At 39.7% G+C, this 16462-nt stretch overlaps 1 protein-coding gene across 2 annotated transcripts in view; it reads left to right on the forward strand.

Moving 5' to 3' along the window:
- Positions 1 to 13604, forward strand: part of sez6 (seizure related 6 homolog) — a 142081-nt gene extending 128477 nt beyond the window's left edge. The window contains exons 11-18 of one of the 2 annotated variants that reach the window (XM_022762985.1): positions 1620 to 1814; positions 2411 to 2602; positions 4299 to 4493; positions 7735 to 7770; positions 8028 to 8136; positions 9670 to 9769; positions 10573 to 10581; positions 11586 to 13604. In XM_022762985.1, the coding sequence (XP_022618706.1) occupies positions 1620 to 1814; positions 2411 to 2602; positions 4299 to 4493; positions 7735 to 7770; positions 8028 to 8136; positions 9670 to 9769; positions 10573 to 10581; positions 11586 to 11615 (866 nt within the window). In that variant the 3' untranslated portion in view covers positions 11616 to 13604. The remainder of the gene's footprint in view (positions 1 to 1619; positions 1815 to 2410; positions 2603 to 4298; positions 4494 to 7734; positions 7771 to 8027; positions 8137 to 9669; positions 9770 to 10572; positions 10582 to 11585) is intronic. The other variant, XM_022762986.1, reaches the window with a different exon arrangement.
- Positions 13605 to 16462: the final 2858 nt, after the last annotated feature.

Here is a 16462-nt window from a genome sequence, read left to right on the forward strand (position 1 = left end):
AAAATGGTAACAACAAAAAAAAACAGGAACTTAATAATACAGTAGAGTGATAATAGAGCTGTGCTGTGCGGATAATTTGCCGCTTTGCAGCTATTAGTTGTTTTAATGGTCTGTAATGCAGGGTACAAGAAAGAAAGAGTATTGATCAGAAACACCACCCACAATAAATAGTTACTGTTAAGTCATTTCCTTAAATAACTGCTCTCTAGCGGTATTGTAAAAAATTGTGTTTACGCACATTTTACACCTGACTGAGCCAGAAGCTGATTTCATTTGGACATAAACAGATATATTACAATACTAAAAGTTTGATTTAAAAAACAAAACAAAACAAAGGTGCATAAATGTTCCTCCACTAATGTCTTACACATTAAACCATCCTGATCACATCTCAGGAATGAGAGCAGTGGGTACAGTCAGAACTCCAGAAGAACACAGAAGAAGAAAGTATTTCTGAATAATGTCTTTGCATCATGAATATTAGCATCAAATGTGTCATTTAAATACAAAACAGAGACAAAACTGACACTAAAAGATGATATATGATTATAAAGGAATAGATCAGCAGGGAAAAAAACCCTGAGCTGCTTCCTTTTCCTGAGTTGGATAAGAAGATTGAAATCAGTCGTGTGTGTGTGTGTGTGTGTTCGTACAGAGCAGGTCACCAGCATGCTAACATGCTAACAATGACAAGGCTATCATGCAACCCACCTACAAAGAAGTTAGAGGCATTCATGGATGGATGGATGCATGTATTTAAGGATGGATGGACGAATGGATGGATGGATGATGGACAGATGGATGGATGGATGTATGTATGGATGGATGATGGACAGATGGATGGATGGATGTATGTATGGATGATGATGATGGACAGATGGATGGATGGGAAGAGAAAAGGTAGCAAAGCAGAATGGGAGATCGGATGGATTCAGTAAAGAGTGAAGTTAAATGAAAGAGGGAAGTGGTTGTTTATTTTTGCTGGTGTGGGACCAAAGCATGAGGAGAGTACGAGGCCGTCCCTGCTGGCAGGGCCTCTCCTCAGTGCAGCAGTCGGCCAGAGCCAGCACACTATATCTGATTAAAGCTAATGAATTCAGAGGGAACGAACGGCCGCAGAATACAGATGATCAACAAAGAGGGATAACGGCAGGGGAAGCTTTTATTACTATCTCCCCATGAATCTCATTGGTGGAATGTAAACACAAGGCCGCGCTGTGGGTCTGGTGTTGGAGAGTCAAGCTCAAGCGCAATTACTTTGCTGTGTTTGTCCAAATTAGACTTGTAAACACAAAACCCAAACCTGCTGCTGTGTGCCTGGGGCTGAGCAAAGATAACGTCCCCGGTGGGTTACAGTCGTCTGGACAAGGAAGAGCTTTGAGGAAAGTGTCAGGAAAGGGATGTACAACGGGTCATGTCTGTGAACTAAGGAGCGAAACATGACATGACCTCAGACAGAATACAAAGAAGTTATGTGATGATCGGACAAGGATGCTTATGAAGCTAAAATCAGCTGCCTAAGAAACAAGAGGAATTCTGTGTCATCGGTCTTTAAAAGCTCATATAACTCAAACCTTACATTAACTTCCTAATGATTTCCTGCCCCCCCCCCCCTGCAGAGGTAGCTCGTAACGACACCTGCCCTGAGCTTCCAGAGATCTCTAATGGATGGAAGAGTACGTCCCACCCCGAGCTGGTTCAGGGCACCGTGGTGACCTACCAGTGTTACCCGGGTTACCAGGTGGTGGGTGCCGAGCTGCTCATGTGCCAGTGGGACCTCACCTGGAGCGGTGACCTACCGAGCTGTGAAAGAGGCGAGTACACAAACACCGCCGCCGCCGCCGCCGCCGCCGCCGCTGGGGGGGTTAACATTTGTACAGTGAAATAAAACAAGCAGCAGAGAGGCAGAGACGCTGTTGGGCTGTGGTGGTGTAAAGGCAGAGACAGAGGTTACTGTCTGCCGTTGTTCGCCTGCTAGTCACACTAGCTCCTGCAGTTGTTTACACCCCTACATAGCCTACAGTATTTCCCTTCGCCACCCCAGGTCAGTAAACTTCTGAGCGAGCCTCGTCCTTCTAACCAATCAGAGAAGGCCACAGTCGGGGGTGGGAGCTCACAGCTGTCAGTCAGTATGTGAATATGCTTCTGGTTTGCTGCTCCTCTCGCACTGAGGCCTCCAGCTAGTTTTAGTTTCTGGATTGTACCCTCATAATGCTGAACTTGTTTGTTCCCTGCTGCTACATCTGAAAGCCTCTAATCCCTTTGGTTCCACTTGTTGGCTGAGTAAGTAAACATGAGCATGAAGCGTTCAGTCAGCTGATCTTAAGATAAAGTAATGTCTCTCTACAATGGAAGACTAGAAAATGTGAGGTGACTCTAACCAACCTTCGTCCCTCCTCTGTCCGTCCAGTCGTGTCTTGTGCCGACCCAGGGAAGGTGGATCACAGCAGGCGGGTTCTGTCGGGTCCCCATTTCACCGTGGGCTCAACCATCCAATACGTCTGCAACAAGGGCTTCACTCTGTCCGGAAACAGCCTGCTCACCTGCTTCAACCGAGGATCCTCGGGCCCCAAGTGGAACCAGAAGCTGCCGAGATGCCTCCGTACGTAGCAGAGTTAAAGTGTTTCTCCAGGCTGCGTTTAAATGAAAGAGACACTGCAAGACAGTGCAAATGTTTCTGTATGCCTCAAACAAAGTGTGTCGTATCGTCTATTAGTGGTTTAAGTAGTAGGCAGGGTTTAGAAATTACGTCTCACACTTTCTCTTTTCTTTCTTTACAGTTATTTCTATTGTGTTTCATGTGTAAAACTAAGTACAACACCATAACTGGCTCTAGGAGTGACTGGAAGTGTGCACCATTTAATTCACACAGAAAAAAAAAAATCATTACAAAGTCTGAAAGAAAGTGTGCATACATTTTAGGAAAAATGGGAGTGCAGTGATGCAGAGAAAAAACTGCTGTTGTGCACATCTGACTACTATAAGATAATGTGCTGCGTTCAAGAGATTTAAAAAAAAAAAAAAAAAAAAAAGATTATCTTTTGGCACTTCGGGGCTCCGTCGGCTTAAAGGTTTACCAAGATCAGTTTTTACAGCCAGAACTCGCACTTTGTGCATCTGTAACCTGTTGAGTTTCACAGTGTTGTTGAGTTTCACAAACAGATTTAGACGATGCTTTGAACCTGCACTCAGATGTTCAGAAAAGTAGTTCTTCTCCTCAGCGTGTTCATGTAACTGAAGCACAAATTTAAAACCACAGGCTTTGAAATGTTTTCTTATTTGAGCCCGTAGAACAACCCTTTCCCCTGCACCTCGCGCTGTCACCTCTGGAGCTTCAGACTTTTGTTCTGGTTCAGGTTTTAATGTATCACACAGTTTCTCTTCTCTTTAAGAGCAACTACCATTAAAAGAAGTTAATTAGCCTGGTTTTGAATTACGAGTTTCCGTGTCCCATGATGACCTAAATTGGCGTTTTATAGAGTTTTCAAAGTGACAAGAATGAACTATGTTTAATAGTTATATGTAGTTATTTATAACACTGTGTGAAAAGGTACATTTCTTATTATTTTGTCTAAATCTTCATGCATATATAAACTCTTATAATTTAACAAGACATGTTTCTGACTTATCTGTTAGGGCTTCCATATTTTTTTTAATTAGCAATTGTGATTGATTTGAATGTAACCACCAACATCCACCATCTGTCTTGACCTCCTGCCACTTGTCTCTGACAAAGCTGGCGAGCTCGAACTGCGTCAGGGTGATTAAAATATAATTCCCCCGTCGAGGCCATTAATCTCATTTGCATGAATGTCTTACACTCGGCCTCACCTACTTTCTAGGCGGAGATGAACTGCACGGTGGAACTGACTTAATATAATTAATTCAACCGGACAACCGAAATTCCTTTGGAGGAGACGAGCCGGGTCATAGTTATGTATGAGATGGAGATCACGAGCAAAAGGAAGGAATTTATTATGACAAAGACAGGGAAACTGCCCTTGCCAGAATTCCTTTCAGCTTCAGGAGAGAAATGTGTCATGATGTGAAAGATCACAGATGTATTTTCATTCTCTATTCAAGTTTCCTTCCCTCTACTTACTTTTACTTTTTTTTCTGACGCTCACAATTAAATGTAATGACAAAGGTTCTCCCTGTGAAAGCCCACGCTCCTCTGAAGAGTTCATGTGCTCTGCCCATTAGAAGTCGAAATGTTAATTCTTAATTGTGATGCTATTCTAAGGATGGAAAGATCATTAATATGCATACCAAACTTCATGCCCCCCCCCCCCCCCAGACTGACACCTTTGAGCCCTGCAGTCACCCAGGAACGCCCAACTATGGGATCCCCAGCTCCAACCAGCTCCACTTCCAGCCAGGAGACACCCTCCACTACTCCTGCATGACTGGCCACCAGCTGCTGGGGGAGCCTGTTCTCCACTGTGTCCCAGGACACCCATCCCAGTGGAGTGGGCTGCCACCTGTCTGCAAAGGTAAGGAACTACAGCCTGATATACACAGTGCCAGAGGGTCCCGAAAAATCTGCTTCTTGAAACACATCATCTAAAGTAAAGAAATCCCCCCTGATTGAGTTTATCAATAAATACAAACAGCTGGTTACAGCTCATGGTACTGGCTGATACAACTACGTCATTTGATTGGTTCAGTGGTGTTTGGTGAAAGCCCTCATCACATGATGAAATAAAAGTGTCAGGGGAAGCAAGAAGAAAAGATCTTTTTTACTGCATTCAAAAACGTTTCATCATGTCAGTGTCGGCGGTGTCTTTGTCCCCCTGGGCTGGAAGTAGCTCTCAGGCTGTTGATGCACAGCAGTGCACTTGTTGTCAACTCTATACAACAGACCATTTATTTTATTTCATTTTTTTTTATAGAGGGCCCCGCTCTCAGAGCCGCCAGTATTCACTGCTGCAGTGGCCCCTGACCACACACTGAAGACAGCAGTGAGACTAGTTTTCCTTCTGGCAGCCTCCATGTCTCCTGAGCTGTGGTAGCACAGCATAGATTCTACATTATATAGTTTTCTGATCTGATGTCAAGCGAAATGTGTGGACTTTGCCAATCTTGGTAATTCTTGCAATAATCAGAAAGGATTTATTGCTCATGTTTTCTTGCGCTGTGATGTTTTAACTACTTTTTGGCAAGAGCTACTTATGTCTTTTACATTTTTATATTCGCAGTTAAAGCTCCTCCAGTGTAAAGGTCTGTGTCCATGTGTAGTGTGATTATAGATCAGCTCTAGCTTCTATATTAATACTGTGAAAGTATCAAAGCCTCAGTCCACAGAGAAATGCACACAGCCTGTGTTCAGAAACTGAGCCTTAAAACCAGCCGTCAGGACTTCTGGAACTTTGTGATGTCACAACAAAGCAGTCACCGCTATCAGCCAAGCCCCGCCCACCTCACTTAAAATTTATATTCTCCTTAGGGTGCTTGTATTACAGTTTGCGCTCCTAATTTCTGGTTTTGTGTCACTGTAACGCTTGTTATACTTGTATAACCTTTGTGCAGGAAAGATAAAATTAACAAATTAAAAATTAATTAACAATGAATCACAATGAGTAACAAGACCTCTTTAACTTTCTCCATTATTTAACGCTTTCATGAGGAGACCTTCATAGATTGAAAGACAATTTAAGAAAACAAAAAACAAGCTGAACAAAGATCGAGCCTGTTTCAGGAAAGTAGGAACAACACATCAATCACAGTGAAAGGCTGGAGAGCAAAAGTGTTTGTGCGGGGTTTTTTTTTTTTTCTTTTATGACTCTGCAATGTGGTGTTGTTGCTGTCACTTTGAAGAAGGTTGTTCCAGTCTAGGGGCTGAAATAACACAAGAGTGGCCTTTAGTTTAAGTCTGCAGCCCGGTCAAAGCACCTGCAGGAGACAGAGAGCTGCAGGGACACATTTATAAAACAGTCAGACCAGAGGAGCTACCTGAGCTGCTAGCAGAGATTTCTCTGAGGGTTTCACAGCCGCAGCACATCTCCAAGGTGATGAACTGACGCCACGTGATGGGAAACTGTGAGCATGAAAAAATATGTTATGCAGCGATTTTAATTGTATTTTGTAAAGAAATTATAATCATGCAAATTTGATCCACAATAAATTTATGTACTTGTTTCTTATATCCACATAAGTGCACAATAAGGGAGGAGGCAGCTTCTGATTGGCTGTTTTGCCTCCAATCAGCTTGATAGTAGTATTACTGCTCACTGGGGCAGTAGAGTACGTAAGCAGTGGGGGTGGTAACTTAAACTTGATAGGCAGCTAGCTAAGTTCATGATTAAATAAATGATAATAATAATTTATGTATAGTAATCCCTTTAAAATGGCTTCGACTGTGCCTTTTAAATTAAATAAAACTAAATCTAAGATATGTTTTTATTAGATAGAGTGCTAATCTATTTTTAAAGTCTTGCTATCGGGTGGTTAAGTGAGGCATAATACCCAACAAGCTGCACGCTCCATGATTGTAATGGATGGATATAATTTCTCAGCTATTATTCTTTATGTAGAAAATGCCTCTTAAGGCCCAACTAAAAATATCAGTTGTTAATTTACTCATATAATTAATGTTGATCTAGCTGTCTGATAATAATCAACGTAAAGTTCCCGAGCCTCAGTTGCTTGGCAACACCCGGCTAAACAGGAAGAAGTTTGCAAGGTTCGGGCCAGATGTTTTCTAACATTAATCCTGACAAGTTTTAAAACTGTCAGTCTCAGAGAATAGTGATACACAATATTATCAAAACTGTCTGTCCAGCACAGATAACGTTAACTAGTGGTCTCTGTCATGTAATGTTTCACCGTCTGCCTCTCTCTCCTCCACTCACACTCAACTGTGACTTCACCACATGTGCAGGTTTTTATTTTTCATTTCCTTACTGTTCTTCTCTCCTTTCCCCTGCAGCTCTGACTGGCCAACAGCTCCACCTCCTCTATTTAAAGTCTTTGTCTTTGTCTACAGATTCATGCAAAATAATGATACACATGTAAAATAAGATGTGTGTGGTTCTCACTTGAGAAACTATTTTGTCATATTTTCTTCTGTTGGTTACACAGTGACCCTGTAGCTCCAGGCTAATTACCTGAGGCGGAGGCATGCAGCCTAGAACAGCAAACAGACATTTACATCATGAAAATGTCAGGTTACTAAAAGTTAATCCACACCTTCTACCCAATCAGAATCCGAGAATCCTAATATCCCAGGGGGTAATAGGAATTATAATTAAATCGTTTGTACTTTTTAACATGGGCATATTTAACTTTCCATATTAAACTACATTCATAATAATAATTATTCCTTGGTTGCGTAACTCAGCTGTCAATTAACTTAGTTGTCGATTTACAAATTTAATAAAAGTTCATAAAAATAGGCATCTAACCAAAACTATTTATTATCAGTGTTCACTTGTGTGTTAGCAGCTGCATAAATGAATCAGCTGAACAAAGATTTTTGTTTGCTCAAACTAAATAATTCTTTGCATGATAATAATTTCTCTACAAAATATCATGAAAAATCTTTTCCTCCATATTCAATCAGCTGACTGAAGAAAACCTTGAACTCCTACAAATCAGAGTTGCATATTACTGTCACGTTGTGGTTCACCTGTGTCTCTCAGGTCAGATCTGACGACAGAATAAGTTCATTTCGTTTATGTTTTCAAACAAGCTCTTTTTATGTTTACCGTGTCCTCTGTGGTGTCTTCTCCCCAGCCCACCCTGCAGGGTACGACGAGCACAGATTGGATGGTAAGTTTTGACAAGAAGTTACTTTAACCTACACGTCTTCAGTCTGCATTAGATATATTAAAAGACAATTTGTACTAACAATGTTTCCTGTGTTGCATGTCTAGTTTTCAGCAATTAAATAACCTTAATTTATTTTGCCCGTTTAAAATGAACTAGTCTGTTTTTAATGAGTTCAGTTCTACCGATTGTTATGAAACAACATGAGCACAAACTCTGGAAGGTTGTTTTGAATAAAAGAACGTTTCTTTCTCCAACAGTGGCGACTGCAGACACCAGACTGGAGGGGGCCCAAGTGGCATTTGCTGTCTTCATCCCTGTCATCCTCCTCCTCATCCTCATGATTGGGATCTACCTCTACTTCTCAAAGTAGGTCCAGTGAAGATGGAAAAAAAAATCTTCGCATTTTTATATGAATAAATGTGACTTCAGGGACTCGATATAATAAATAACGACTTCATCAATTTCCTCATTAAAACTTAAGTTTCAGATTCAGTGAGAGACTGTCCAGTAGTGGAAACTATTTTATTGTTCCCTTTGTAATACAGTTATTTATTCCTTACTTGCACAAGAAGCAAAACAATAAAATATATAATACATTAATGGTTTACAAAAGGATTCTGCTTGTGAGATTGAAAAATAACCTTGGGCAATGAAGAAACAAAAAACTCTGAAATGATTATGAAAAAACTACAAATGAATAGAAAATTTAAAAAAAAAAATAGCAATAGAAAATAGCTTCAGAAAGTATTCAGACCCCATCACTTGTTTCAGACTGTTTTATGTTGTAGATTTAATTGGTAAATGAATAAAACTGCCATATTTCCCTATGAATCGACACACAATAACCCATAATGACAAAGTGAAAACGTTTTTTTTTTAAATGTTTGTAAATTTATTAAAAATACAAATGCTACCACTGGACTATCTTAAAAAAAAACAAAAAACATAAAAACACTGGATGCTGCCTGCAGCGGTAAACAAGCAATTAGCTGGTGAACACAGTGGAGCATTTAGTTAATGAAGATATTAAATACCTACAACTCGAAATCAATGCTAATGTTGCTCTGTGTGTGCCATTGTGAATGCTAACATGTTAGCCAAAGCAACTTCAAGAGAAGACACGTTGCAGGGGACATTTGCCCCCAAGTTGTCAGAAAGAAATGAATGAATGCAGCCTCAAGACTCTTGACGTTGCAGTGGTATTGTAGCCAAGTTCCATTACGGCCCTTGTTCTGCTGTTTCTTCTGATACGCTGTCAAAACATGCAAGTTTTTCTAGTGCTGAAATGTCACTTCTAACACTAATGAGGTCTGACCCTTCACCATACACCATCCAGATCAACAACACCTCCATCACAGCTAGCCTACACCACTCCTTATTAGCACTGCTGAAGCTGGATGGGCTGGACTGCCACAAACTGGATATGAACTGCAAAAGAAAGTTGACACTGTAATTAAAAAAAAGAGTTTTATCAAATGGAAATCAGACTTCAGACAAAAACGGACTGATTAAAGCAGGTGTAGAGGTTAAAGGGTGAGAAAAGTAAACAGTTTTGTGATGTAACAGGACTTTTGAAGTATTCAATAATTAGACACCACATTTTACTGAAGAGAGATGAGAGACAGCTTCTGTCTGACAGGGATTAACTCAAAGAAAGAGGCAAATGCAACTATATTTAGCCAAAAAGCATTTTAAAAATAGCTGTGACAGGATTGGGATCAAGGATTTTCAGCACACGACAACAAAAAGTGTTACACAACAAGAACAGACTGTCACTCAGTGACATTAGGAAGATTTTAAAGTTCAAACCCACAAATGGTGCCATTGTAAATCCTTCCTACATAGTGTTGTAAAAACCTACATTTGTCACGAGTGTGTTCTCTGTCTGTCGGTGCTCAGGGTTCAGAGGAAGTCACTACAGCTCTCCCTGTCCTCCAGCTTACCATATGAAAACATCTCCGGAGACTCTACATTTGACAGCTCCATTTATGAGACAACGGTGAGTCGACAAACATTAGACTGTGAAACAGCTGCTATACGTTTGTATGATGGGACGTTTTGACTGAGCCTGCTGCAGGGTCTCGTGTCTGCTGCATTATTAAGGAGCACCAGGCGCAGGAATAGGCAACATGTGAGGACAAAACTGAAATACCGGAAGTGGTAGAACTAGATTTAGACCAGGTGATAAATCAGGACCCGGTCCTGATGAAGCTGACTTTTTAAAAACTGAACAAGGTGAAATGGCTTTCAGCCACTGCTGGAACCAGCCTCCCCATGAGGATCAAATCTGGTCAAAACTGGCTTTAAAAAGAAGCTTAAAACTGCTCTCCACTGTTTCTCCTCAGCCTCCATTTAATCGTTTAATCTTGCACTTTAATTAGATATTATCTATTTTATAATCTGTTTTTATACTGTTTTTTATTATGCTTTTTACTTCTATTTTTTATCCTTCTTTTATTTCTGTTAAGCACACTGAATGACCTCTGTTTATGATAATGTGATAAACAAATAAATTTGCTTTGCCTTTTTGAAACCTGCTATCAGATCAGCTCCAGAAAAAATCTCAACAAATTGACCTAAATTAATCCACAAGTTTTACATTTGTAAATTAAAACTAATTTGTTTTTTTTATTTACTTTGTAACTACCAACATCAGGTTCTATATATTAATAAGTCCCGTTGGACTGTACTGAGTATAATCATTTATAAGGTACAACATCATCCTCACTGATAAAAGTCTTTCTTTGTGTTGAGTTACTTCTTTTCTTCTTCTTCTTCTTCTTCCACACGGCAAACCTGAAGAACAATGAGGTAAGTTAGTCCTGTCCTTAAGCTGCTCGTCTCAGCTGCAGAGACATGAGAATAGAATAGATCTTTATTGTGAAAAAACACAGTAGCAGCATAATAAAAACACAGATTTAAAGCACATAAACAGTAAAAATATTAGAATATTTAGAATATATAACAGAATATTTGTCTTGTATGTTCAGTAAATCCCATAAAGTCTGATGTATGTTATTCCTCTGTGCCACTGTTGTCCAAAAACTATTAAAAACCCACAAGTTAGCCGCATTCCTTCATTACTATGAAAACTGTTTGAGTAACGTTCACTATAACACATTATGGCCTGTCTCTGTGACCTTGTGACTTTTTTACTCTGTGACTCTGAAGCCCCTTTTCCACTGGTCAAAAAACCTGCTGAGACCCACTAACATCTGGCTTTGGAAAAGGGATCAATGGGCATTCACACCCAGGTCAAATGACTCTGCAGTAGAGGCGGGTATTTATCGGCTACGGCTGCGATCGGCATTGATGTAAACACGACACCCAGGAGAACCCGCTAATTTTCCTACTGAGCACACAGACCCTGCAGACAGACCTGCCATCTGTCCAGCACGGTGCTGTTTAATTCATACACCACGACTGCACTGCACTGTGGAATGAAAGAGTGAAGCTGCAGCCCCGAAATAAGTTTTAAAAACATATAATCACCAATCGAAGCGTCTCACACGGAGGCTCCGCCACTGACAGGAGCACCGACCCGGGGATGTGACGTGGCGGATCTGTTTTATGAGTTTACACAGTGGCTAGCAGCTCACTCTTCCTCCACTGCTTCTGTGTGTGTGTGTGTGCGTGCTTGCGTGCGTGCGTGCGCGCTCTGTAAGTGCATGTGATGACATCGCTCCTTGCAGTCATGTGTGTCCTCAGTCCGAACAGAAAGGCAAACTCAACTGACAGTGGAAAAGGGGTCAATTGGCTTTTGTTAGCGGGTTTACCAACGTTTACAAAATGTGATGTGTTGGTTCTCTTCATAGGAAACAAGAGAATATGAGGTTTCGATCTGAAGACGTCGTGTGTGTGTTTCAGTATGGACAGATAAGACGCCCGCTGGCCTTTTCAACGTCCGCCAGACTCACGCCTTTGGTGACTCCTTTGACGCCTCCACCCTGTTCTCTGTACACTGAATATGAGCCTCCCTTTATTTACCCAACAGAGGACACCTCACCACCCCTGGAAAGGCTGGGCCACTGGATTATTTTTCTAGCTCTTCAACAGTAAAAGTCCAGCAGCAGCAGTTTGTACAGTTTTTAATCCCGTGCTTGCATCCTGAGGACTTTCAGCGCAAAGTATCGTCTCAGAGAGCAGAAGGAATCAATGCGAAGCTAGTGCCATTAAGTGCATATAACCACAGATGTTACGTTGTGTTATGTACATTATACACTAAATGTCTTCTGCCATCATTTAAAGAACAGTGCTTATGAATTTAAGGTATGTCTAATTAAGAGTAAGATCTTATGATTACATGTCACAGAAAAACAACAGCATTTGCTTTTATTAGAGGTTACCTAAAAATATAAGGAATCGGAATGTGCCTTAAATAAAAGGCCATTGAAGGAAAAAAATTTCTTTCTGAGAGTGAAATGAGAAGATTATTATCATTCTCGTGTGTGTGTTAAATAGAGAGTTTGAGTCCTGATGTGATTAGCTTATCTTAGCATAAAGGTTGGAAGCAGGGTGATGTAACTGTTTCTTGGAAAAATATTCCAATATTGTGTAGCTCCATGCGAATGAGAACAAAATTAGATGCCTCGTAGTTTTTTCCCGAAAATGTGACAAAGAAAAAGTAGTTCAGTGGTGGAACAGGAAGTTTATCCTTTACCTGATGAAGCAGAGAGAAGATCATTGTAGTTTCTGGGATTCCTGTATTCCTAAATCCAGTGGGTCTTCACCATTAGAGGTGTTGGTAGACACTTTGAACAGAGCAAGGCTAGCTGTTTCCCCCTGCTAAGCTAGGCTAACCTTGTCCTGACACCAGCGGCCGGTTTCACAATGATAGACTTCAACTATGTCTTAGATATAACAAATAGTTAGACCTCCGATACACTTCTAATTTAATCTTTGGCACAAAGCAGTTTAGTTCTACCTTAAGCCGGACTGTGGTACAATGAATTCTGGGTAAATTGAGATTTTTTTCAAAGTAAAAAAAAAAACTCCAGCAGAGAATGTTTGTCTTTAGGAAAAGTTCAACAGCTACAAGGACATTGTACTTGTCCCTTCTCATTGCTCTCTCAATAACAATGTCCCTGTTTTTTGTTGTTCGGGGATACTGCTCAGCACAGGTGTTATTGATTATTACCATGGTAACACGTCTTGGGCCTGAGTTTGCCTAGGGCTAAGGTGTCTAATTTTTTTGGCTTGAAATTAGTCTTTGTTTTTGTGAAAAGGTCTTACTTGCATTAGACTGATACATGAGCAAAATTGAAAAACTGGACCAACACTATAGACCAGCCTGAAATATCTTTGTGAAACCGGCCCTTCACACACAGTCATCCTATTTCACCCTCAGAAAGAAAACAGATGAGCATATTTCCCAGAATGTTGGACCATTTCTTTAAACAATAGTGTCAACCTGTAAGTTAAGATTATATATCATATTACCAATACATTTTTCCCCCATAAGCAACATCCAACTCTAATGGGGATCATTAAGGTTTCACTGATTTCATGCGTTCATACTGTATGTAACATGCAGCGTTAAAGATAAAGACATTTTGATTTCTACTTGGTGTATCACCATATCGTTTTGAGTGACATCCCATCCATTAAATTTTCTGTGAAGCGAAAGGAAACTGCACACCGAGGTAAGCTGTTGTCCATGTTGCCATTGCCTGTCTGGAGATTACGTCTAAATTTAGACCATTACTGTCGTTCAAACATACAGTATATATTGTCCTATGAGAATACAGTATGTATCCATGCAAGCTGGTGTGATGACAATGATAATAATTAACCTATTTTTGATTCAATGTACATAAAGTACTGATGAAGCAACTTCACAAACATCTTCAATAAAACATATTGTTCAGAAAAAAATGGATAGTTTGACAGTGTTTCTTATTTGCTTCTTGTTTGCATTGTGGCTGACTGAGATGGTTTGTGTCTGTCTGAGTGTGTGAGGCTATTAGTATTTCAGAAATTCCAACTTTTTATGCTCATACACAACTAATGAAATGAAAGTGATGTATTGAATAAATTAATTATCGGAAATTACATTTATTAGACACAGTTGAAACTGACAGAACTTTTAATGAATATGTCAAATTCAGTGTTCTTGATTGAAATTGTTTTCAGAACACAGGCACACCTCTATAATAATAACTTTTTATTTATATTAGTATAGTAGTTATAGTGTGTAAAGAGAAGAGCAGGGTACAAACATTCAGTCAGACATTAAAAGCAGATCTGACAATGAACAGCAACAGATTTCTTGGTACAAAACAAGAGGAAACCCCTGATTTGGTTTATTTTCTACCGAACCTTCTGTTTTTGTTTTGGCTGATTCTGAACACCTGAACTCACCAAACCTTCTCAGTTCACAAGTCAAATCTAATGGCACGTCCCCTTTTAGAAGGTCAAAACCTGTTTTGTGTAACACTTTTGAATCTTTGAACACACCCTCCCGAATGTTGATCAGCAGATTAACTACTCAAATTAAAGTTTCTGCTTACTCATTTTTCATGTCATTATATAAAAAAAAAAGCTGCATACATGGATGACTCTCAGTAGGGCTGACACCCTCAAGTTGAACATTTGCATTGTGACTTACCCAAAAGCAGAGTGTTGTCTGCCTTGTATGTTAAAAGTTTGTCTCGGTGGTTATCTTTCTATCTTTAGTTTTAAAAGCAAAAGTACAAAACTGTGAAATCATTTTCACTGGTGTGATTTTACATTTCAAGGCCTTTGAAGAAAAAAACAAACTGAAGATGCACCTGTGTTTCTGAGAGTCAGACGGAACAACTGGCTGTACCTCTGTAGGTTTGGCCAAGATGTCACAGACTTGATAAGTCAGCAGAAACATCCTGTGAATTTAATTAAAGTAAGCCATCACTATACTCGCACTTTTCTTTACAACACTGCAATAACTGCAGTCGCACTAAAAGCAATTCCATTTTGTTAGAATTGAATGTGAAGTGATCTCTGCCTTCCACTGCATTAAGTTTCATTGGGCCTCGTCTGTGCCTCCAGTAACAGTGTGTGGTAATGAAGGAGTGAAAATAGTCCCATTAAATGTGATAATTAGCTATGTAATGAAGTCATGACATGAAGAAAACGGCAATGCATCTGCTGTTCAACATGATGTATTATATCTGCCAAGGCAGCAGTATCTCTGAGCAGGCTCAGTAAAGTGGAAGTGTGAGACTAGAGGCTGTGCAAACCTGCAGAACAACACAACTTCTTTTACAAGACTCGAGTTTTTTAACATGAATTACCCTAGAAATCTGAGTGTTGGGAGCGCTGGATGAGGAGATGTTTTACAAGTTTAAAAAAAGAGATAGTGCCACAAAAATTGTACAGCTGTACAGGTTGTTGCAAATCAACTTAAACACACGATTCTCATTTCATTACATTTAGGTGTCCACCAAAGTGCCACATGCACAGTAATGCTTTTAGAATTCCATGACATCTTAGTTTCCCACCATTGCTGAAGAAAATGTTTGCAAGAGAAGCACATGTACATCCATAAACAATTTTGATGTTCTAAACAACAAACAAGCACACACACACTGCAAATAAATACTCGGTATATAATTTTGTAATGAAGTGGATGTGTAGGTGAGGTAAGAAATCTAGCTAGGGCTTATGTAAAAACCTCAGCTCAACATAAGATTTAAATCATAAAAAATGAGGGAGAAAAAGAAAATAAACATCTATTAGATACTAAGAAAATGTATAATTAAAGTTAATTAAATTCCAGTTAATCATAATATTGGAGATTACAAATGGCTTACATCTGAATATATTATTTTTGGTAAAATGCTAATACGTATAATATAAAATTCACTCAGTTCCTTTGCATCTAAATAACACTTGAATTGACATTAGTGTCTACATGCACAAGGACTGCTTAAATGAACATTTCTAAGAAATTTATATTAACATAGAACTTATGAACATCTAATGTCCACTTTTAAATTCAACAAACTGAACCAACATACTATAACAGAGCACTGCCTCCATCTGCTGGCAAGGGCTAGGTATTACCCATCATCTCTGAGGCAGGGATGCGGCTGAAGGATCACCTCAAACAACCTGGCATTAAAATTTTGACCTTTATCTTAGTCTCCTGGATTATATGGAACAGTGTTGCTGTCACAGTGATGCAGCATACCAGGAATTGGATGTTTGTATTCTGATTAGTAGGAAAACTTAAAATGTCATCTTAACAATTTATTATATTTGTCCCAATTTCTTAAAAAATGTATGTATAGTCGACTATACACAGAACTGTTAGTAGGACCGGTCTTGTGGCAGCCCCTGCGGCCCATATTTGGGCCATGTTTGCTTTCTTCTGGCTCAGTAAACACCCGGTTCCACGGCCCAAATCTGGCCCTTATACAGCATGATTGTCAGATGATATTCCCACATCTGGATCTTATCTCCTCCACAAGCACACATCTGGTTTTGTTGTTATTTGTTTTCTGTTTTTATTTAAAAGAATGGACACATCCTTACACATGCACATATGTACACACTTCAAGCTGTTTTGTTATTCTGTTATTAATTTAATGAATTCCTTTGCTTTCTGTTCAACACAAAATGTCTATTTTTATTCAGTATGTCTGTCAATAACTTACTCAAGATGTCGACTAACTATTAACGGCATAAGCACTACCCCTAGTGGCGATGGTTG

Source organism: Seriola dumerili, unplaced genomic scaffold, assembly GCF_002260705.1.
Source record: "Seriola dumerili isolate Sdu_G_001 unplaced genomic scaffold, Sdu_1.0 BDQW01000458.1, whole genome shotgun sequence".
Taxonomy (NCBI): Eukaryota; Metazoa; Chordata; class Actinopteri; order Carangiformes; family Carangidae; genus Seriola; species Seriola dumerili.